Source organism: Choloepus didactylus, chromosome 2, assembly GCF_015220235.1.
Source record: "Choloepus didactylus isolate mChoDid1 chromosome 2, mChoDid1.pri, whole genome shotgun sequence".
In the NCBI taxonomy this organism is placed as follows: Eukaryota; Metazoa; Chordata; class Mammalia; order Pilosa; family Megalonychidae; genus Choloepus; species Choloepus didactylus.
In genome coordinates this window covers 206,964,668-206,987,462 of record NC_051308.1, presented here as the reverse complement: position 1 = coordinate 206,987,462, position 22,795 = coordinate 206,964,668, and the positions used below count along the sequence as shown (strand labels likewise).

General features: G+C 40.3%; 1 protein-coding gene across 1 annotated transcript in view; it reads left to right on the top strand.

Moving 5' to 3' along the window:
- The window catches only part of RIMKLA (ribosomal modification protein rimK like family member A), a 32,751-nt gene that overhangs the window by 1,930 nt on the left and 8,026 nt on the right, over positions 1-22,795 (top strand). Inside the window, exons 2-4 of the mRNA XM_037827524.1 lie at positions 10,367-10,597; positions 14,818-14,904; positions 21,838-22,041. Coding sequence (XP_037683452.1) covers positions 10,367-10,597; positions 14,818-14,904; positions 21,838-22,041 — 522 coding nt within the window. The remainder of the gene's footprint in view (positions 1-10,366; positions 10,598-14,817; positions 14,905-21,837; positions 22,042-22,795) is intronic.

Below are 22,795 nucleotides of genomic sequence, written 5' to 3'. Positions count from 1 at the left end.
TGTTAAAGAATTAGTCCTAGAAAAAGAGAAACTTAAATTCTACTTCATGAAACATATTAAACCCTTTTATTTAGTGTCTTAAAACTTTACTGGAATTCATGTGTGAAAGTATCTCAATCTATTCACACACCAGGAGTTGCTTCTTTTTAATTATAAGAAAATCTACACAGTTATTTGCTTGATCAGTGGAGAAATTGAAAATAGGTATTTTGGGATGCAGTTTTAAGTTTTTTGCTAATTTAGGGATAACCACACACAACTCACAAACATGAAACAAACCATTTCTGTCATTCAAAGTAGTCAAAAGATTTATTTGTTGTGAAGGTTGATTAGTTAAAGCACAAGAAAGTGAGTTCTGTGAGAAGAGTGATCTTGTTTGCTTCTTTCAGTGCTATAACAGTGACAGAAAAGTGCCTTACACATAGTAGGCACTCAAATATTTTTGAAAGAATATGGACTCCCAGTTTCTTCTGGAAATCTTCTAAAATCAAACTGTATAGAAAACCCTTGGCAATTGGCTGAGCCAAAGTATTTCCCTGGAAAAAATTCCAGAATTTACTGGCTTTGAAATACCAGAATATCTAGCTACAATGATATAGATGCCATTTCCCTTTTGAAAATTATTGAATGTTAGCGCTGAGAAGAACTTTGAGATCATCCCATCTAACCCCTTCATTGTACAAATGAAGAACCTGAGGCTCAGAGCGGTGAAGTGACTTGCTCAGTTTCATTAACTAGTTAGCAGAAAACCCAGAGTTAAAAACTCTAGTCTCCTAATTCCCAGACCAGTGATATGGAACAAGTGTGCTTAGGATGTCCGCAACAAATAGTGCCTTTCTCAGTAGATGTGAAATTGAAATGAATTGCGTTAAATTAGACTGTGCCTTTGCAAAGCAATTTTATAGTTTAAGAACGTAAGCTACCATCTCTACAAAGCCTTCATGCTATCACTCCTTTCCATTCCTTCTTTAGATTGGGATAGGAATTTGATGGAGTCAATTTAGGGCAGGTATGCCTGAGCTTCCCTCTGTGGAGGCTTGTCCGAGCCTAAATCAGGGATTCTAATTTCAGATTATATCTAAAAATAGGATTCAGACAAAAGATTGAAAGTTTTAGATTTAAAGCTTGTAGTTATTTTTAAACAAGATAATACATGTAAGCTGCAACTGCTATACAAATGCAAGGTTTTATTATTACTGTTATTTTTAACCCAGTAATATACCCTACCCAACATAGATTCAGTGGGAGACTACTGGGAAAAGTAGTCATTCGGGTAACTGATGCTGTAGAAAACATCCTCCCTTAACTTGCTGCTGGATGTAGCGTTCTGAGAATCATATACATCTCTTTTTCCTTCTTAGAAACCACAAGTTCATTCATTCAGTCATTCAACAAATATTTATTAATTATTCTCAACTCTGGGGATAATGACTCCAAAATGTACATTATCATCATCTTCATTAATAGTAATATCAAAATATATATAGTGCTTATTCTGTGCCAGGCATATGTCTAGGTTCTTTTTCTGTATTAACTCTTATAAACACAAATAAGAGTGTCTGGGCACCTAGTAATAATTCCTCTTCAAACACTGTCTCCTCTTTTTCACTCTACTCCATGTATCAACCTACACTGACTTCACCATGTGCCTCTGTGGCTCTGGGCCTTGCATGAAACTTCCTGTGCCTGAGATGCCCATCTGGTCCAGCTCTTCCCACATTGTGAGCTTTTATTCATCTTTCAAATTCAGCTCAATTATCATTCATCTCTATAAAGACTTTCTTGAGCTCCCTATCCTGCCCTCCAAGAAGTCCTTCTCTTTCTTCCGTCTGCTGCAGAGTAACATTGCACATACCATTTAAAACAGCATTTCTCACATCCTATTGTAATTTATCTATTTACAAGTTTTTTCTTCCCCCTCCCCAAGACTGGGGATTTCTCAAGCATATGCTCATAATTGGCACATAGTAGGCCTTCAGTTAACATTGGATAATTAAGTGAAATACCTTAGAGGCTAATGAAGCCTATGAGACTTTTACTGTAATGAGCTGCTGTGTTTAGATCATGATTGTGTGTATATATGTTTTTGTGATGAGCCATTACATAAGGACAGATTCACTAGTGGGAATCGAGTCCTTTGACCACCCACAGTTCTGTACAATTAACTGGCTTAAGAAGCACGTGTAGCCACAAACTCAGGGACAGATTCCAGGACAGATAAAATGAGTCTGACCTGGATATGAAGGTGTTGCTGCTTGTTTCTTGGGAGCAGAATGATTCAGCATTCCTTTCCCTGACTTTCAGAGCTGAAGTCTTGGTGGCCTTATGGCAATTTCTAGGCCAGTTTCTTTAAATCAGGTGTTCTGTGATCCTTTTACTTGGTTCTTAGCAATCATCAGGCGAGAAAGGTATTTAAAGTGTGAGGGTGGGGTTGGGGGGAAATCCCACCTGAGTTGGAGTGAGGAAATGATCTTGCCTCAGCCTGCTCAAGCCCATGGAAGCCTCACAGAAGTCCCATCACTGTGCAAGAAGACACCAGCAGGGAAGTGTGTCAGGTTAACCTTGCTGCAGAGAGAGCTGATCTTTAACCTTGGTTCTTGCTAAAGACCTGTGCTTGACACCTTGTAATCTGAATAAAATCATTATACAGCATTAGTGGAAAGGTCAGAGAGTGGGAAGAAGCACCTATCATATAGTATTTCCAAACTAACGTGAGTGGTAAATGGATATGCTTTACTACATGGGTCCAAATTTTAGCTGTGGGCTGACCTCGAGGACTGAGAATGGGCTGCATATTTGGTTTATGTTTTTAGGGACACCTCATGAACTGTGTTGGGAAGAGCTCTAGAATCCATAGATTAGGATCCTTAGTGGATATCAAAGCTCTGCTCATGAACTTTGGAGCCACCTGTTGCTGCTACTGTGATACTTCCACCATATTTGTTAGTCTTTCTTGGTGGAGGAAGGTACAGCCACTACTCAGGGATTTCCATGTCATCCTTAACCACTCCACACTTCCTTGTCACTCCCTTTACTACCAGGGAGTCCACTGATACCAGGCTGCAGTTGCTAGCCTCACCTCACTCCAGCCCCTTCCCAGGCACACTACCCACTGTCCTGAGACACTTCACCTTAGTAGAGGCTTATATATTGTTTTAATGCAAATTTAAAACTTGATCCAAAATTCTCTCAGTTTATTTCTGTTTGATCCTTCACTACTAAAAAGTAGCTCAAGACATGACTATGAGAAAGTGATAAATTTAAATTACTTTATATTGAAGAACTAACAGGGATAATGGTTCTTCATCCCTGTAACTCTATTATTAATACTTTAATATATTTTATGTCTCGATCTTCACAATATCCCATTCATTCATTTATTTCATTCAACAAATACTTATTGGGTGCACACTTTGGATCAGGCACTGTGCTAGGTACTAGAGATTTAATGGAGAGTGAAAACAAATATGGTCTTTACCTTCATTATTAGGGTTTAATACATTTACTCATTCATTAAGTCAATCAGTGAGTATCTGTTGACTGCCTACTATGTAAAAGGTAACTGTTCTAGGTACCAGAACAAAACAGACAGAAATCCCTGCCTCTCAAAGAGGTTACATCCTAGAGGGGGAGAAAGAATATAAACAAGGTAAGTAAAACATATAGTTTGCTGGTGAAACAGGCTTAGGAAGAAAAAAGCAGGGAAGGGGGATAGAAAGTTTCTGGAGGTGGGGGAGGGGAGGGCAATTTTAGACAGGGTGTCTGGGGAGGTCCTCACCCAGAGGATATTTGAGTAAACATCTGAAGGAAAGGAAGAAGCAAGCCCTTTGGATATCCATGAGTAGAGGGAATAGCAAGTAGGCACGTGTGGCCAGAGCAGAATGAATGAGGGGATGAGTATTAGCAGAGGAGGTCAGAGATGGGGGGGAGGGGAGCAGGGTGGGTAGCAGATAGAGAGAGTCTTGTGGGTCAGTGAAGGGTTTGGTTTTTACTCTGGATGAACTGGGAATCCATTGAAGGGTTTTGAGCACAGGAGGATCCACATATGTAGCTCCCAGTAGGGTTAAAGTACTGTTACAGTTGAGGGACTAGAAGGAGGAAACTGGGAAGATAAGAGATGGTGGGAGAAGATGAAAATTATGACAATTGCATAAATTCTCGAATGTAACTTGGAATGGTGGCTGAGGTCAGGGGGTGGATGAGATCCTTGAAGGAGAGGAGGTCAAGAAACCAAGAGACATTAGAAGGCTCCTCCAGGAATATTGAAATCACTAATATTTATGACAGCATGGGAGAGAGTCACAATCAGGAACGAAAGGGGTCAGCAGATGACTTGAACAAGGAAGGGTGATGTGTGGTGAGGGGTGATGACATGAGAGTCAAAGGTGTGTGTTTTGTGGAGAAGCCAGGAAGAATGGTCTGGAAGCAGCAATGAGGAGCATGGAGGAAATCTGTTCCACCTTTGGGCCTGGTAATCTGAGTTGTAAGGAAGAGAAAACAACCACAAATCAGAGGAATAAGGTGAAGGGAATGCTCACTGAAAGAGTTGAGGATGAGGGGATTTGCTACCCACTGACTGTGAGTTCCAGAAGGCCCAGTGGAGATGGGAAGGAGTAGAAGGTAGGATTGGAAAAGGTAATTTCACATCATACGGGGTTTAGAGTCCAGGGAAATGGGTTTGCCTTGGAGACTGGGTTCTTGATTGACTGCCTTCAACAGGGATGAAGGGCTTGATGAGATTTGTCTTGGTGGTTGCAGGACAGATCATGTTGATGCAGCTAGTGATTGTGGAGAGGAAGGTTTGCCAAGTCTGGAATCCTTCCATTTACAGAAGAAGAAATTGAGACCCAGAGAGATTTTTGTGCCTTGCCAAGCTAAGTTACAGCTAGGAGTTGATTCCGGACTTCTGACTTGAAAGGCAATTATGGCAAAGTGGATATTGACTGCACTGCAGCCCCATTTCTAATCACCAGTGCCTGTATTTGTGTCTAGTTCGGGCTTTTTCTGGTGACAGGAGCCACTTTGTGCACACAGGTATGGCCAGCCAGAATTGCCAGGGAATTGACACCATACCCCAGAGCAGCTCTCATCCAGACTAACAGGAGTTAAAATGTAAATTGCCAGCTCCCTGGAGCAGGGATAACTGAGGTGTGTGTACTAAATCATTTCCTACAGTTCTGCAGCAGGACTGAGCTCCATTTGCCTGAAGCGGTAATTCACTTGCTACGCTCCCTTTATTTGCTGCATCCCTTCCCTGCCTCACTTTTCTACATTCCCCACTAGCGTTTTCTGAAATACCACCCAAATAAACTACTTGTCTCATGATGGGCTTCTGGGGAAACCCAAACTAACACTGGGCTTGGCACAAAGTAGATGCTAAATAAATATTTGTTGAATGAATGAGTGAAACAATAAATGTGTTGAGTGAATGAATATTTAGGCTCTGCTTACATCTTTCTCCAGGAGACTATCAACTCTTGGTGAGCAGAGACTTCCTGGTTCATCTCGGTGTTCTCCCATCCTGTTTAATAGTGTATCTGACTTAGGCCAACAGTTCAACAAAGATTGAATTGAATTAAATGAGCTCAAAATAGCAGTTGGTGGAAAGAGAAAGTGGCCACCTAATGGCCATGGGGTTTAATTAAGTGGAGGTGAGATTTCTTTAGGCATGGTAACAGAATTTTAAAAGGGTTGGGGTAATGGTGATAGCATCTGCTCAATATGAATAGAAACAACTTCCTCATAAGAAAATGCCTGGAAGGTAGGGTAGAAAAAAACTAGGCAAAACCTGGAACGTGACCAAAATGAGTCAGACTATGTCTCCTGTGACACATCTTCCTCATAATACAACAAGATGATGTGAAACACTAAATGAATTATCCACTTAACTTTATTTATATTATGATTCCTTTCTAACAACTTTTAGAGCTTCCCTATGGACTATTGTTACTTGATACTTGATTCTCCTAAAAAATATGGCTCTAAAAGCTGCTATCAGTGAGGTCCTTGTTTGCATTCTTGCTAGTTTCATGCTGTTTTCTGCTGCTTTCTTCGTACATGAAGGTTTTTCTAGCATGCTAGAAACCAGTTTAGATTTTTTTCATTAAAAAATAGTTTTATTGAGATATATTCACATACCCTACGGTCGTCCACAGTGTACAATAAGTTATTCACAGTACCATCATATAGTTGTGTGTTCATCACCAGAATCAATTTTTGAACGATTTCCTTATTCCAAAAGAAATAAAAATAAAAGTAAAAAAGAACACCGAAAACATTCCATCTCCCACGTCCCACCCCATTCTTCATTTAGTTTTTGTCCCCCTTTTTCTACTCCTGTCATATACTGAATAAAGGGGTCGGGCCTGGTTAGTACTTGGATGGGAGGCTGGTTTAGTTTTGAAGCTTTCTTTTGTGAAGCCAAGGATGTATGTGTTCACACATGAGTGAGTGCTGCACGTGCACAGGCTGGGAGGGCAAGGACACATGCATCAATTTGGTATAAATGCGAAGACATTTACAGTCCAACCTATTCCAGGGATCTGAATTATGAGACTCCCTTAATTTAAATGAGATAATATATGTGAAAGTTCTTAGCAAAGTACCAAAACACAACAGATGCTCAATAAAAAAAAAAAAGCTAGCTGAATTCAAATGTGAATTACTATACTTTTTTTGTTATCCATGCTTCTACTTCCCTCTATTGGCATGAATGATTGACAACAGTTTTTAATTTTAGAGCTCTACTTTCCAATATTATTTTGTTTATTTCTAAAGCTGTTTCTCTTTATTTTCAAGTGTGTTTCTTGGCTATTACATATACAGATACTAAAATCTAGTTTTGTAGAATTTAACCCAATATGTGAATTAGAAAATAAAAAGACTCAATTCTTTGAGAATTACTCCATTTTTCCACCTTGTTTCTAACACACAAAAATATTTTTAAATATAAATAGAGACTTCAAAAAGAAATTAGAACACAATTATCCCTGAAAGTTTTCTTTTTAAAAGTAATCTGGAGAAAACATTTTTTTGTTTTCAAAAAATTGATTTAGGCTTGTTCGGCTGTGTGTCACTGTACTGACTACTATCTTATTGACCTGTTTGGGGACAGATTGGTCATTTCAGTAAAAAAAAAAAATTGGTTTGAGGCTAAACATAGTTAATCTTAACCCCAATTTAGAAGTCTTGGAAACCCTAGCAACTGTGTTGTTGTTTTTTATAAGCAGGATTGAGCCTACCCAATTTTCTGTCTATGCTGAAAAGAGAGAATATACTTTTGTTGTTGTTGTTGTTTAATAAGGTAATACTCCTGAATACTAGAGCTTAGCTTAACCACATGAAACCCCTTGTTATTTGAGGGCAAAAGCCTCTCATTGTTGAAGGCTTTCCTTCTATTTGGTGGCCCTCGAGCAGAGCCCCTCCCTCCCTGATGTCCTGCAATCAGCTGCCATCAGCTGTTCATTCCTTTGGCTTGAGATCTGTAGATTGCAGTGGAAATGATAAGGATCCTGGGAAGGGTGACACATGAGGTTCCATCCCTGTATTAAATTTATCAGGTCCTTTCCTGAGAGGAGATATTAATGGGGAGAGGGAGCAGAAGATTACTTAAGTGGTTAAAGGTCTCAGGATTCACAGACAGGTTTGCCAAGGGTCAGCCTTAAATCCATGTTGTCCTTGGCCATGGTTGTGTGGAAATATTTCCTCTCAAGCCATGGTGACTGGCACCCTCTTGCCTACCATTTCTAGAAATGTGGCAGCAAAGGGAATGGGAATTAACCGCGGGCAAGTGAGGTGGCTCATAGCAAGAATGTCAGAGCTGTGCTAATGGGCGAAGATGTAATTAGCTCTGCAGATGTATTCCCAAACCTGTCATGTCTTTTCTGCACAGGGCCAAAGAGCCAGCACAGAGTCAAGAGACCAAATCTGTCTAACTGCTTGTAGAGAGTCTCTTAGGCTATACTTTAACCCATTCCATTCTTCATTTATTAAAGGCCTCAGTTGGAAAGAGCCAGGCCCAAAGATTTACCTTTGGAGAAGAGAGATGAAGTCCTGGTAAGACTTTTTAGGTATATGTGAATCTGCTTGTTGAGGCTGAGCTGTCTCCGTTCACTTGTTGGTATTTCCAGAAATGATTGGATTCTTTTTTTCCCATTTAGAAGTTTAACTGTTTGTCTGTGGTCATATGTTGGGATTTAAAAGCCAGATGTTTCTGCTGCTTATCATTTCCCTAGGTCACATTTTCTGTTGCAAAGCCATTTTTCTCATCAGGTGGCAAAAACTCCATAAATTGTCCTACCTTGCTTAGTAGAATGTCTCTGCATTAGTAATGCCAGTGCCTTACATATGTATAGCATTTTATAGTTCAAAGCGTTTTTGCATATATTATCTCATTATGTAGTGTTGTCCTGGGCTGTTGCTTTTTCTTTGAGTGTTCTGTATTTACTCAGTTTTCACCAATTTGATTTTCTTTCTTTCTTCTCCTACCAGTTTTGAGGATACTCCCCAGTTTGCTTTTTTTCTTCCTTTCATATTATTTTCCCCAAGGTCTGTGAATGGCAAAGAACTTTTTCAAAGAATAGTAAAATTATAAATAAAAATGCTGTTTTCTGAAGGCAAAGTGAAGATAACCTGATTGCTCTTTATAAATCATCCCTGAGAACTATACTCCAATTCCTTGGATTCACACTATCAGCTGAAGTACTGAAAACAGTTTATCTGAATGATTGCATCTACCTCCCATTTTTAAAAAATCAGTGAAACATCATCTAGAATGGGGGGATAGTGTGAAAGTTAGAGCAGTATAGTAGTTTTTGTTTGTTTTTGTTTTTGCTTAGAGTTTTTGTATTGCTATAATTAATTCATCCCCAAAACAGAAATTGTAACTTCATCAACACCTTTTGTTTTCTTGGAATTGTATGGTTGTGCAGTATGTTATCAGTTATGAAACAGAAGGTGCTTTAGGTTAAGCACTATAAAATGGTTCTATAAATTGTATTTGAAAGGGTTTCTTTACAGCTTTCTAGAGATGGCTTTAGGGCTCATTAAGAGAGATCTACTGAACTCACTTGTCATTGCCCTACCCATCCTATTTCTGGTCTCCATCATTCCATCCCTAGATACTGGGTGAATTGAAGATGCCTAGATAACTACTTAGAGCAATAAAAAACCATAGAATGTCAGGGTTGAAAGGGATCAGGCAGGTTGCTGTGAGTCCATTTGACCCTAGCATTCCCTCTGCGCCATCCTTAGGTGATTGATGAGCCTCGGCCCATTCCATCCTAAGGCAGTGGAAAATTATCTCTTTTCTGAGTCCAAATATGTCTCCCTGTAGCTTCTATTCAATTCAACAAACATCAAGTCCTACCATGCACCAGACTCTATTCTAGGGGCTGGGGCTACTGCAGTGAAGAAGACAGACAAAATAATGCTCTTTCATGTAGCTCTATCTCTTGGTGTCATAGAAGACAAGTCAAAAAGTTCTTCTGCTTGGAATTCCTTCAATTCTTAAAGACTGCGTTCTGCTCCTGAGTCTTCACTTCAAGCTCACCTAGCATAATACAGGTTCCAGTACTTATACTATATGGATCAATTGTCCTTGGATGCATTCTAGTTTTAAGATTGAATTGGTTTTCAGTAGATTGATTTTTTTTTTTAAGTTTTTTTTTCTCTTAGTTGTTGGTATAAAGGTAATATGTACTTGAAGAAATTTTGGAAGATACAGCTAAATAAATAATAAATCATCAGTAATCCCATTACCCATTGTTAACATATTGGTATATTACCTTACAGTCCTTTCTATTTTGTATCTATTTACCTAGTCGAGATCAGAATGCATTATTTATAATTTTGTATCCTGTATTTTTCACTTAGCATTGACATTTTTGTATTCATTATGGAGTGTTCATAAAAATCATTTGAATGGTTTCATAATATTTCAGTCGGATAGACTTTTGTAAATTTGTCATAAAAGGGTCATAGGGATTCCTTAAATGGACTACCCTGTTCTCTTTTCATTAAGTCTTCACCTTCCTTAGCCCCTTCACCTTAAGGTAATACCAGAATTATATGGAAGGAAAGTGTTGACCTCCATTATCTCTTGTTCAGTCTTCTAACTTGTATTATTCATGATATGCTGCTTTTTCTTCCTGTTCAATCCTTTATGTTTCCTCATAATCATGCTCTGCCCATTTGTTTGGAATATAGGGTTGACTGTAGAGTTTTCTTGTTACAACAGGACATCCAGGTGGCCATTTTCAAGGCCATTTCCTGCTGGGTTTGGTCTTGAGGAATCTCTTGGAATCAGCTCTTCTGGTGGGACTAAACTATGGCAAGCCCTGAGCTCACTTTTGCCCTTCAATTGCAGGCTTACAGCTGAACCAGAAGGCACTCACTACTTTCCCAGATGTGGTGCTTGTGCGGGTGCCCACACCCTCAGTTCAATCAGACAGTGACATCACCGTCTTGCGACACCTAGAGAAGTTGGGTTGCCGCCTAGTCAACCGCCCACAGAGCATTTTAAACTGCATCAATAAATTCTGGACATTCCAAGAGCTGGCTGGACACGGTGTCCCCATGCCAGACACATTCTCCTATGGTGAGTCTCCTTGAAATAAGGTGGGAACTTTCTTTCCAAATTACCTGCATCTGTATGTTTTGTCTCTCCAGAAACTTTCTAGCAACTCTCATGTCTTCTCAATGTGACTCTATTCATCTTAGATGATTTGGCATCCTGAGCCTTTATCATGGCCATTCCTTCTGTCTGAAACGCCCTTGCTTCTTTCTCTCTGTAATTCACTGAACAACTGTGTATCAGGTGCCCACTATGTGCCAACTACCACATGAGGCACTGGGGCTATAGCAGTATAGACAGTCCCTGCCCTCGAGGTATTCCCAGTACATCAGATGCAGAGGACAGCAAGTCTACAGGCAGTTCCAATGCCATGTAGTAAGTGCCATGGTTAAAAGTTGGGGCAAGGTAGTGCAGGAATACATAGGAGAGTTCTTAATACAGTTTAGAAGACATTGAAGGAGGCTTCCTAAAAGAGATAACATCTAAACTAAGCTGAAGTTGTCCAGTTAAAGGAAGGAGTAGTCTAAGCGGAGAGCATCATCTACAAAGACCTAGAGGCAAGAGAGAACATGACCTATTGGTGATATTGCCAGTAGTTAGTAGAATGTGAGGGAAGAAAGTTGAGATGTAAAGTTGGAAAGAGAAGAAGGAGCCTTATATAACAGGCGAAGGAGATTAGCGCTAATCCTGAGAGTTTTAGGAAGTTATTGGAGGGCTTTAAGCTGGGGAGGTTGCCTGATCAGAGTTACAGCTCAGATCACTCTGGCTACATTATGGAGAAGGGTTTGGACAGGATCAAAGGAGAGGCAGGATAAGTAGTGAGAGGCTTTTCAAATAATCCATGTGAGCAATGATGGTCTAAACTAAGGTGGCCATAGTAAGAGTGAAGAGAAGTGAAGACATTCAGGAATTACAAAGGAGGTAGAAATAATGGAACATGATGATTGATGGGATATGAGGAGTATGGAGATGAATCACAGGTTGCTCTCTGGTTTCTGGTTTAGGCAACTAGATGGATAGTATGAAAGCAAACTCTCACTGAGACTAGAAATATGGGAGGTAGGTAGAGGCAAATAGTTAGGGGGCAAGGGGTTGTTGGAAAGAGATGGTTTCAGTTTAGGATATGTTCTGCTTGATGTGTCTTTGGCGTATGAAAGCAAGAGTGCTCAATGGGTAGGTGATTAATGGATCTGGAGCTGCTGAAAAAGGTGCAGACCAGAGAACTGGATTTGAAAGCCCTCATTATGTTAAATCAAGTCACAGGAATGGATGACATTACTTAGGAGAATGTGTAGAATGAAAAGAAAAGAGGGCTCAAGATATGAATCTGAGTAACACCAATTTATGGAATGGACAAAGGAAGAGGAACCTATACAAGAGACTGAGTAGGAGCAATCAGAGAGGTGAGAAGAGAGACCACAGGAGCCGACAGAGAGAGCAGTCCAAGAAGGATGATAAAATCAAAAGTGTTGTGTGATACTGAAAGGATGAGAGACAAAAGTGCTGAGAGACGGACATTGGATTTAACAACAGGGAGTTCACTGGGCCTCAGTAAATACAGCTTCAATGTAGTGATGGGAATGACAGCCAAAATGTCATGGGTTTGGAAGGCAATGGGAAGTGAAGAAATGGGAACAGTGGGGCTAATTAACTCTTTCAAGTAGCCTGGCTGCAGGGAAGCAAAGTTGTAGTTAAAGGATGGTGTCAAGGAACAGGGATTTTATTTGTTTAAGATGGGAAAGAACTAAGTGTGTTTAAATGCTAATGGAATTAAGGGCTGAGAGTTTGAGGATACAGCAAAGAGGGGATACTTGAAAGTGCAAGATTTCTGAGAATGTGAGAGGAGAAGGGGTCTAAAGCACAGGTGCAGGGATGACCTTAGTTCGAAAGGACTCCTCCTTTCACTAGATTACAAGGGAGGGAAAAAGGCTGGCTCTGAGAGGAGTTAAAGTTATTGATGGGATGTCAGGAATTTGGAGTTCCCTTCTTATGAAACATCTTTTTCATGAAGTTGTCCCTCATTATCTACACTGCCTTCCTCATGTCTTTTTTTTTTTTTTTTTTTAGAACTTTTGTAAACAAAACAGGTCTTGTTGGTATTCCAGAAGTATTTGTTTGGCAAAAATTGATGAACTACCATTTCATGTTTGGTAGACAGAATAATGCCCCCCACCCCTGCCCTGCCTGTCCAAAGATGCCCACGTCCTAATCCCTGGAATTTGTGAATATGTTAGGTGACATAGTAAAAAGGAATTAAGGTTTCAGATGGAATTAAGATTGTTAATCATCTGACCTTAAGATAGGGAGACAACCCTGGATTATCCAGGTGGGCCCAATGTAATAATAAGGATCCTGAAAAGTGGAAGATGGGGGCAAAAGACAATCACAAATAATGTGTGTGTGTGGGGTGACTTTGAAAGAAGATGAGAATGATGAGAAGGACTTGACCTACAATTCCTGGCTTTGGAGATGGAAGAAGGGGGTGGGGGGCTATGAATCAAGGAATGCAGGGAGTCTCTAGAAACCAGAAAAGGCAAGGAAATAGATTGTCCCCTAGAGCCTTTGGAGAGGAGCATAGCCCTGTTGACACCTCGATTTTAGCCCAGTGAGACCTGTATGAGACTTCTAACCTACAGGACTGAAAGATAATACCTTTGTGTCATTTTAAGCCACCATGTTGGTGGTAATTTGTTACAGCAGCCAGAAGAAACGAATACATCATCATAACCTATAAAACGTTTCTATCTAGCACATTTTTGAGAACTAGGAAGTAAAGCAAAAGAACCTCTGAGCATCCCAAATATGTGTCACAAACCCCAACAAGCATCAAATCTCATTCACTTAACAGATGGTAGAGCCCTTCAGGCCCACGTCTGGAAGCAAGTTAATCATGTGCTGGAAAAATCATCTTGCTAGCATGCTTTATCATTTCGAAGCCCGTACAAACAGAAGTAGGAGGAAAGGCTCTATACTGGCTGCAGTGAGAAGTATTAATTGGCATCCTGACAGCAAGGAAGATTACTAACTGTGAAAACGAGGTCCAAAAACCAAAAAACTGTATTAGTTTGGTGCCATAAAATGGCAAGCAAATGTGAGCCCTGGAAGCTTTATAGTATAGACACTGATGTTCATAATGCTGACCCTAAATTATCAAGAAAAGGTACTGCTTAATATGTCATGTTTAGGAAATTGGGGAAGTTTGTAAAACAATTTAGAAAGGTTTTCACACCCATTGTAATTCATATGTTTAAAATTAAAGCTTAAAGGGGTGCACTGGAGATTGTTGAGGCTTTAGAGTCATGCCTCAACTTTTGGATGAGACAAATTCCCAGGCTTCGTTTCTTTGTGTATAGTTCTCTATTTTTGTGTAACAAATTGCCACAAACTTAGCGACTTAAAACAGCACCCATTTGTTAACTCAGAGATTCTGTAGGTCAGAAGTCTGGCCACAGCATAACTGGGTTCTCTACTCAGGGTCTCACAAGGCTGAAATCAAGGTTTCAGCCGGGGCTGCAATCTCACCTAAGGCATGGGGGCCTCTTGCAAGCTCACCATGTGTTGGAAAAATTAAGTCCCTCGTTGTTGGATGACTGGGGTCCCTACTTTCTTGCCAGCCGTCACGCAGAGGTCATTCGCAGCAGCTAGAGAATTCCCTACCACACGAACCTCTTCAGGACATCGTAGTTTGCTCCTTCAAGGCAAGCAGAAGAGTCTCTCTGATGTTTCACCTCCTTTTAAAGGGCTCACTTGATTAAATCAGGCTCACCCAGGATAATCTACCTTTTGATTAATTCATAGTCAACTAATTGATCATCTAATCATGGGGCTGATACCCCATCATGTTCACTAGTCCCACCCATGCTCAAGGGTAGGGGATTATGCAGGGTGTGCACACCCTGGGTAGGGATCTTGGGGGTCATCTTAGAATTTTGCCCATGGCAGTCATTAGAAAGGGAAAAATGCCTACCTATTGAGTTGTGATAGGGATTATCTGAACTAGATACTAAGGCATGTGAGGGCTTTACCACCCAGAAGTACTTAATAAATGTTGGCTTCCTTTGTCTCTCTGCTTCCACCTTTTACATTACAAGTGCTTAAAATGTTTTTTGGATTGAAGGGGTCTGAATTGCTTTAATCAGGGAGACATGAGGCCCCGTAAGAATTCGCACAGAGAGTACAGAGCTGGGCTGACTGCTGTCTGACCATCAGCCTAACCTTCACTGACTTGGACCTTTTCTTTGCAGGTGGGCATGAAGACTTTTCAAAAATGATTGATGAAGCCGAGCCCCTGGGCTACCCAGTTGTGGTGAAGAGCACGCGAGGACATCGAGGTAGGTCTCCTCCTCCTGGGCAGCCTAGGTTAAAAGCCATGAGGGCTGCAGCTCTGCCCGGGCAGGACACTCATCAGACACAGCAAAAGCACTGCTAGGAAAAGTGGAGCTCACCCTTGAAGAGCTTACAGTGTAGTTCTCACCACTGTCCCCTCCTCTCTGTCCCCACTGTCCTTGCATTTGTCAGACCCTTATTATCTCTCCTTGAGGCTATCACAGCTGCCTCCTGACCTGACTCTTGGCTCTGTGTGGTTTCCCTAACTCCACTGCCAGTGCATCCTCTTTTCTTTTCTTTTTTTTTTTGTGGGGGGGGGGAGTAATTTCTCTAAGACATGGATCTGTTCTTGTCACCTCATTGCTGAAAATCTCTCCCAAGACTCTGTGTTGCCTATTATACACAGTCCATAGTCCTCATCATGGCTCTGAAGGTCCTACACAAACAGCTGCAACCCTCCTTTGCAGCCTTCTCTGGACCCAGTCCCCACATGAACTCTCCATAATCCAGCCATTGCAGACAACGTCTCATTGACAAAATAGACAGGTCTTTTCCTCTCTTTAAACCCTTGCTCTCTCCCCGTTCTGGTTTGCTAATGCTGCTGGAATGCAAAACACCAGAAAAGGATTGGCTTTTATAAATGGGGGTTTATTTGGTTGCACAGTTACAGTCTTAAGACCATAAAGTATCCAAGATAATGTATCAACAATCGGGTACCTTCACTGGAGGATGGCCAATGGCATCCAGAAAACCTCTGTTAGCTCAAAAGGCACATGGCTGGCATCTGCTCCGGAGTTCTGGTTTCAAAATGGTTTTCTCCAAGGATACTCCTCTCTAGGCTGCAGCTCCTCTTCCAAATGTCAGTCTCAGTTGTTCTGAGGTCCTTCTGTCTGTGAACTCCTTTATATGACTTCAGTAAACTAATTAACAACCACCCTGAATGGGTGGGGTAACACCTCCATGGAAATTATCCAATCAAACCTTTCGCTCACAGTTGGTTGAGTCACATCTCCATGGAAACACTCAAGCAAAAGGTTCCAACCTAATCAACACTAAATATGTCTGCCCATACAAGATTGCATCAAAGAACATGGAGTTTTGGGGGATATAAACATCCAAACCAGCACACTCCCCCTCACTTGGAATACCATCTTCCTCTGCCCATCTAGTGAACTTCTGCTCATCTTGAAACAAGCTCAGATATCATTTCTTTTCTGTTAACACCCCGGGCCTCCCTCCCTCTCTTCCAGACAAAATGAATTGCTCTCTCCCGTGTGTTTCCGAAGCACTTTGTACATGCTTCTAGCATAGTATTACATTATATTACAGTTACAGGTTTATGGGTCTGTTCCCCTTGTCAGACTGTTGGCTGCTTGAAGGTAGGTATCAGGTTTTTTTTTAAAATAATTCAATTTTATTGAGATATATTCACATACCAGTCATACAAAGCGTACAATCAGTTGTTCACAGTACCACCATATAGTTGTGCGTCTATCACCAAAATTAATTTTTGAACATTTTCATTACCACACACACAAAAGTAATAAGAATAAAAATTAAAGTGAAAAAGAGCAATTAAAGTAAAAAAAATCACTGGGTGCTTTTTTTTTTTTTTTTTTTTTTGGCCCTGTTTTTCTACTCATCCATCCATATACTGGACAAAGGGGAGTGTGATCCATATGGCTTTCCCAATCACATTGTCACCCCTCATAAGCTACATTTTTATACCATTGTCTTCAAGATTCAAGGGTTCTGGGTTGTAGTTTGATAGTTTCAGGTATTTACTGCTAGCTATTCCAATTCATTAGAACCTAAAAAGGGTTATCTATATTATGCGTAAGAGTGCCCATCAGAGTGACCCCTCGGCTCCTTTTGGAATCTCTCTGACACTGAAACTTATTTCATTTCCTTTCACATCCCCCTTTTGGTCAAGAAGATGTTCTCCATCCCACAATGCCAGGTCCATATTCCTACCTGGGAGTCATATTCCACATTGCCAGGGGTATTTACACCCCTGGGTGTCAGATCCCATGTAGGGGGGAGGGCAGTGATTTCATCTGCCAAGTTGGCTTAGCTAGAGAGAGAGGGCCACATCTGAGCAACAAAGAGGCATTCGGGAGGAGACACTTAGACACAATTATAGGGAGGCCTAGCCTCTCCTTTGCAGTAACAGTCTTCCCAAGGGCGAGTCCCATGATTGATGGCTCAGCCCATCAAACCACCAGTCCCCAATGTCTCTGAGCACATCAGCAACCATCGAGGTGGGGAAGCCCAACACCCCATGCATTCTCCCCCAGCAATGTTCACATTAATGGTAGCATATATTTCTCTTTTTGTGTCTGGCTTATTTTGCTCAGCATTATGTCTCCAAGGTTCATCCAAGTTATCATATGTTTCATGACATCGTTCCTTCTTACTGCTGCATAGTATTCCATTGTGTGTATGTACCACATTTTATTTACCCATTCATCTGTTCAAGGACATTTGGGTTGTTTCCTTCTCTTGGCAATTGTGAATAATGCTGCTATGAACATTGGCGTGCAGATATCTGTTCGTGTCACTGCTTTCAGATCTTCTGCATATAGGGTATCAGGTTTTATGCATCTCTGTCTCTGTAAGGCCACTGTGGGGCTCAATACCTAGTAGAGACTTGGTAATTACCAAAAATGACATAGGCAGAAGAAAGTAGTCCTGCAGTATGTGAGCAGAAGCCTCAGGATGACACCCAGGTGGCATATGTAAGAGCTCAGGGCATCTGGAGTGAAGGAAGCTAACGCTGAATGGTCTATCATTAAGGGACAGTGAAGTAGAAATGATTGAGACATGGTAACTGCTCTTAAGGCACTCAAATGTATAGAGAAAATAGAGACAGTTGCATTTAAGTGGGATGAGGGCTGTCACAGGTATGCTCATCAGCCCATCTAAGCTAAAGGTGAGAGGGTTTTCATTGGCAAAAAAAAAAAAAAAAAAAAAAAAAAGGAGGCTTAAGTTGAAGTGTGGCATTTGACCTGGAGGAAATGAGTATGGAATTTAAACTTGAAGAAATCAGTAGCGCAAACATACAGAAGAGGGGTCCTCTTGAGTAAGAGAAATGAGTTTGGTGGCAAAGTGGGGCCCTCAATACTATTCAGATAATTGGCACTGCTGAAATTCAGTCAGATTCTCAACTAATATTTACTGTGTGCCTACAAAAGATCAGGCACTATCCTAGGCTCTGGGGATAGAAAGGGAACAAAACAAAAATTCCTGTCCTCAAGGAACTTATATTCTAGAAAGGGAAAACAATTAAAAATTAAATATTACACATAGTATTTTTTAAAGTTTTTAAAATTGAGATATAATTCACATAAAAATTCACCATTTTAATATGTACAGTTCATTGTCTTTTAGTATATTCACTATATTGTGTAATCACCACTGTCTAATTCCAGAACTTTTCTATCACCCCCAAAAGAAACCCCATGACTCTCAACAGTCAGTTCTAATTCTGCCCTCCCCCTATTCTCTTGCTACCACTAATCTACTTTCTGTCTCTATGGGCTTGCCTATTCAGGATGTTTCATATAAATGGAAGTATATGATATGTAGCCTTTTGTGACTGGCTTCTTTCAAGGGTCGTCCATATTGTAGCACGTAACAGTACTTCATTCCTTTTTATAACTGAATACTATTCCATTGTATAGACAGTCCACATTTTGCTTGTCTTTTTGTGAGTTGACAGGCATTTGGGTTTCCACTCTTTGGATATTATGAATGGTGTTGCTACAAACATTCATGTACAAGTTTTTGTGTAAACATATGTTTTCACATACCTGGGAGTAGAGTTGCTGGTCATATGGTGATTCTATGTGTAACTTTTTGAGGAACTGCAAAAAACTGTTTTCTACAGTGGCTGTACCATTTTACAGTCCCACTAGCAATGTATGAGGGTTCTGATTTCTCCACATCCTCTCACCAAAGTGCAATTTTTAATTTTATTTTTGTTTGTTTTTAATTATAGCCATCCTCATGGATGAAAAGTGGTATCTCATTGTTTTGATTTGAATTTCCCTAATGACTGATGACATTGAGCATCTTTTCGTGGCCATTTGTATGTCTTCTTTGGAGAAGTGTCCATTCAAATCCGTCACCCATTTTTAAATTGTGTTGACATTTTATTATTGAGTTTTTTTTCTTTTCTTTTCTTTATTTTTTATGTTTTTTAAGCCTACAGTACACTGTATTCACAGGCAATCTCCCATCCAAGAAGTAACCAGGCCCAACCCTGCTTCGCTTCCAAGATCAGACGAGGTCGGGTGTGTTCAGGGTGGTTTGGCTATAGACTGTTGTTGAGTTTTAAGAGTTCTTTATGTATTCTGTCTACTAGATCCTTATCAGATATGTGGTTTGAAAATGTTTTCGCCCATTTGTAGGTTATTTTTTCACTTTCTTGATAGCATCCTTTGATGCACAAAGGTTTTTAATTTTGATATCTAGTTTCTTAATTTTTTCTTTTGTTGCCTGTGCTTTTGGTGTCCTATTTAAGAAACCATTGCCTAATGCAAGGTCATGAAGATTTACACCTATGTTTCCTTCTAAGAGTTTTATAATTTGAAATCTTACATTTGGGTCTTTTGTTATATGTTCAACTTTTATATATGGTATGTGTTAGTGGTCAATTCATTCATTTGCATGTGGATATCCAGTTGTCCCTGCAGCATTTGTTGAAAAGACTATTGTTTCCCCACTGAATTGTCATGGCACCCTTGTAGAAATATTTCTGGATTCTCAAATCTGTTCTGTTAAACATCTTCCCCATGCCAGTACTATACTGTATTGAATACTGATTTTGTAATAAGATTTGAAATTGGGACGTGTGAGTCCTCCAACTTTGTTCTTCTTTTCCAATATTATTTTGTTTGTTCCAGGTCCCTTGCTTGCATTTCCAAATGAGTTTTAGGATCAGCTTGTCATTTCCAGAAAAAAATTTTTGATAGGGATGGCATTGAATCTATAGATCAATTTAGGAGTACTGCCAACTTAACAATATTCAATCTTCCAATCCATGAACATGAAATATCTTTCTATTTGCTTAGTGCTTTAATTTCTTTCAACAATGTTTGATAATTTTCAGTGTACAAACCTGTACTTCTTTGGTTAAATTTATTCCTAAGTATTGTGTTCCTTTTGATGTTATTGTAAATGGAATTGTTTTCTTAATTTCATTTTCAGATTGTTCATTGCCAGTATAATACATAGCCTCTTAGTTGGAAAATGGATAGGGAGTAAACAAAGTGTAGCAGCTAAATGATATTTTAGTCTAGTATATGGAAATATATTTAAAGGATGTAGTGGAGTGGCATAGGTCACCCTGAGAAAGTTACTAACCTTGCAAACCCTTATTTTCCTCATCTGTAAAATAGGATAACCATCCCTGTCCTAACAGCTTCAGAGGGCTAGTGTGAAGTATTAATGAAATAACAATTTTTTAAAAAGTGCTTGGCACATAGTAGATAATCAACTAATCTTAGTTCCCTTCCTCTCCCCATCCCCCCACCCCCCCCACCATAGCTTCTTTATTAACTGCAGTCTGAGCCCCATATTAGAACGTTTGTGTCTGGAACCAAGTCCCTACCCGTACCCCTGGATGTCTGCTGATGATCCAACTAATACTCAGGAGAACCCCAGTGCCTATAACTGTTTCCAGATGCCAGATCTCCTAGTGTCAGATGTCCAACTGCTTCACCTCCACTCAGTAATCGAGACTTGGACCACCAATGCTGCATTCTGCCCACTTGCCGGGGCCTCTCCAGTTTCCTTATCCTGGACTTACCTGTCGCTGACTACTCACCCAGCCACACATCCTCCTGTCGCCTTCTACTGGGACATGTCTTCAGTTCACTTGCCCCTTTCCTCCAGGTCTGTCAGGTGTCTAGGTTCCAGACATCTCAGGAATGATTGAAACCCTGGTTATGAAATGTTTTACATATTGCTTTTCAGTCTTATATGCCACTAGGTGCTGTTACCCACCACTCTTGTTAATAAGTCTTCAGAAGGGTTCCAGTCCTTTAAAGGTACAACACAAAACTTAGGAAAACCATCTCATTGTCCCATATTTGCTGAAAAGAATGATCAGATTGGGCAAGCTCATGTCAGATTTGCAGAACAAACCTATCAGGAATCCCAAAGAAGAGCAGATTTAAATAATTACAAAAGCATAGGTGATTCAAACAGAAAATAAAGAATTTGGAATCAAGAAGGAATGCTTTCCCCAGAGATCAATGGAAGTATAGATGATTCCTTTAGGAATTAAATGGGTATAGCCAAATAATAAATTTATTATATTCAAAAGGAGGAAGATCTGTCAGGAGGCTCCCTCCTTTGAGCTCCTAGAGTAATTTGCCTAGACCTCTCTTTAAGCCATATATCATGCTGTGTTGTAGTCATCTTTTTTGGATCTCTCTTCACCTAGACTTGGAATTCCTTTAATGTTCAATTAATTATATTCTGTAAACATTAATTGAACCTACACTGTGTACCAAGTCCAGTGTGAGGTTTAGGGATTGAAAATAAGTGAGTTATGGATCCTGTCAAATGCTTTTGGAATTGAATTGACTAGATCCTTAGCAAAATTTTTTTTTTTTAATTTTAGGATTTTTTTTGGCCTCTGTGTTTCTGGAATACATTATTATTTCATTTTGAAAAAAAAAAAGGAGTGGTAGGGAGGAGAGGGGAGAGGGTCAACTTTATTAAGATCTGAGGAAAATCAAGGGGAAATAAGGTTCACTGGCCTTTTGATAAAAAGCAAGAGTCTAAAGTCAGAGAAGTAGAAGGGCCCCAAATCAAGCAAGTTTGGAAAAAAATTGGGTGACTGTATGGGACAGGAAGGCAGGATGGCGTGGACAGGGTTCAGAGGCTTCTCTAACTATTTTTCTTGCTCTTTGTCTTTCTTCTAAAAGGCAAAGCTGTTTTCCTTGCAAGAGATAAACATCACCTCTCAGACATCTGCCATCTGATCCGCCATGATGTACCCTACCTGTTCCAGAAGTATGTGAAGGAATCACATGGAAAAGATATCCGAGTGGTGGTGGTAGGGGGCCGAGTGATAGGCTCCATGCTTCGTTGCTCCACAGATGGACGAATGCAAAGCAACTGCTCTCTCGGTACAGTATAAAAGCTCCGAGTCGATTTGATAGTCATTAAGGCCACCAAGGCTTTTCATTAGGATGTTTGGACCTGTTCAGTAAATGTCTACCAATCCCTAATGTCTTGTCAGACCCCTTGCTAGGTACCAGGATCACAGATATGAATTAGAAACAAGCCCAGTCCTACAGCAGCAGTGATCCAGGAGGGGGACAGTTGGGTGTAAGTACTGTGATGGAGGTCAGGCCAGGGAGTCAAGGCACTGAGGTTTGAACCCTGTTCTGTAGGAGTTAGGACTGAGCAGTCAGGTTTAAACAAGCAGTGGCATGAAGATCAGTGTTTGAGAAAACTGACATCTGGGTAGAAGATGGATTAAAGGCAAAAGAGGGAGGCAGGGAGATCAGTTTGGAAGTTGCTGCAACAGCTCAGATAAGAAATAATGAGAATCTAAACTAGTGTCAGGAGAAATAGAGTAATTTGCTTTTACATTCTAATTGAAAATTTTGGTTTTCTTTCATGTATGATGTTGCAGCTCATGTTAACCTATTGATAACCTATTGATAAGGGGTGGTACCTGGTGTGGAGAATGGGCATGTCCCAGGAGGTGGGTAAATTCTTGTCCCCACCACAGAACGCCATTGTCCACCTCAGTAGATGGATTGGTTTGTGGGTAATATGAAAAAAATTATCTCCTGTGAGTATTTCCTAAATCACCAGAAGAGTTCACCATGTCTAGTGACTACCAAAGAGGTTCAGATGCTGATTTGGTCGTTC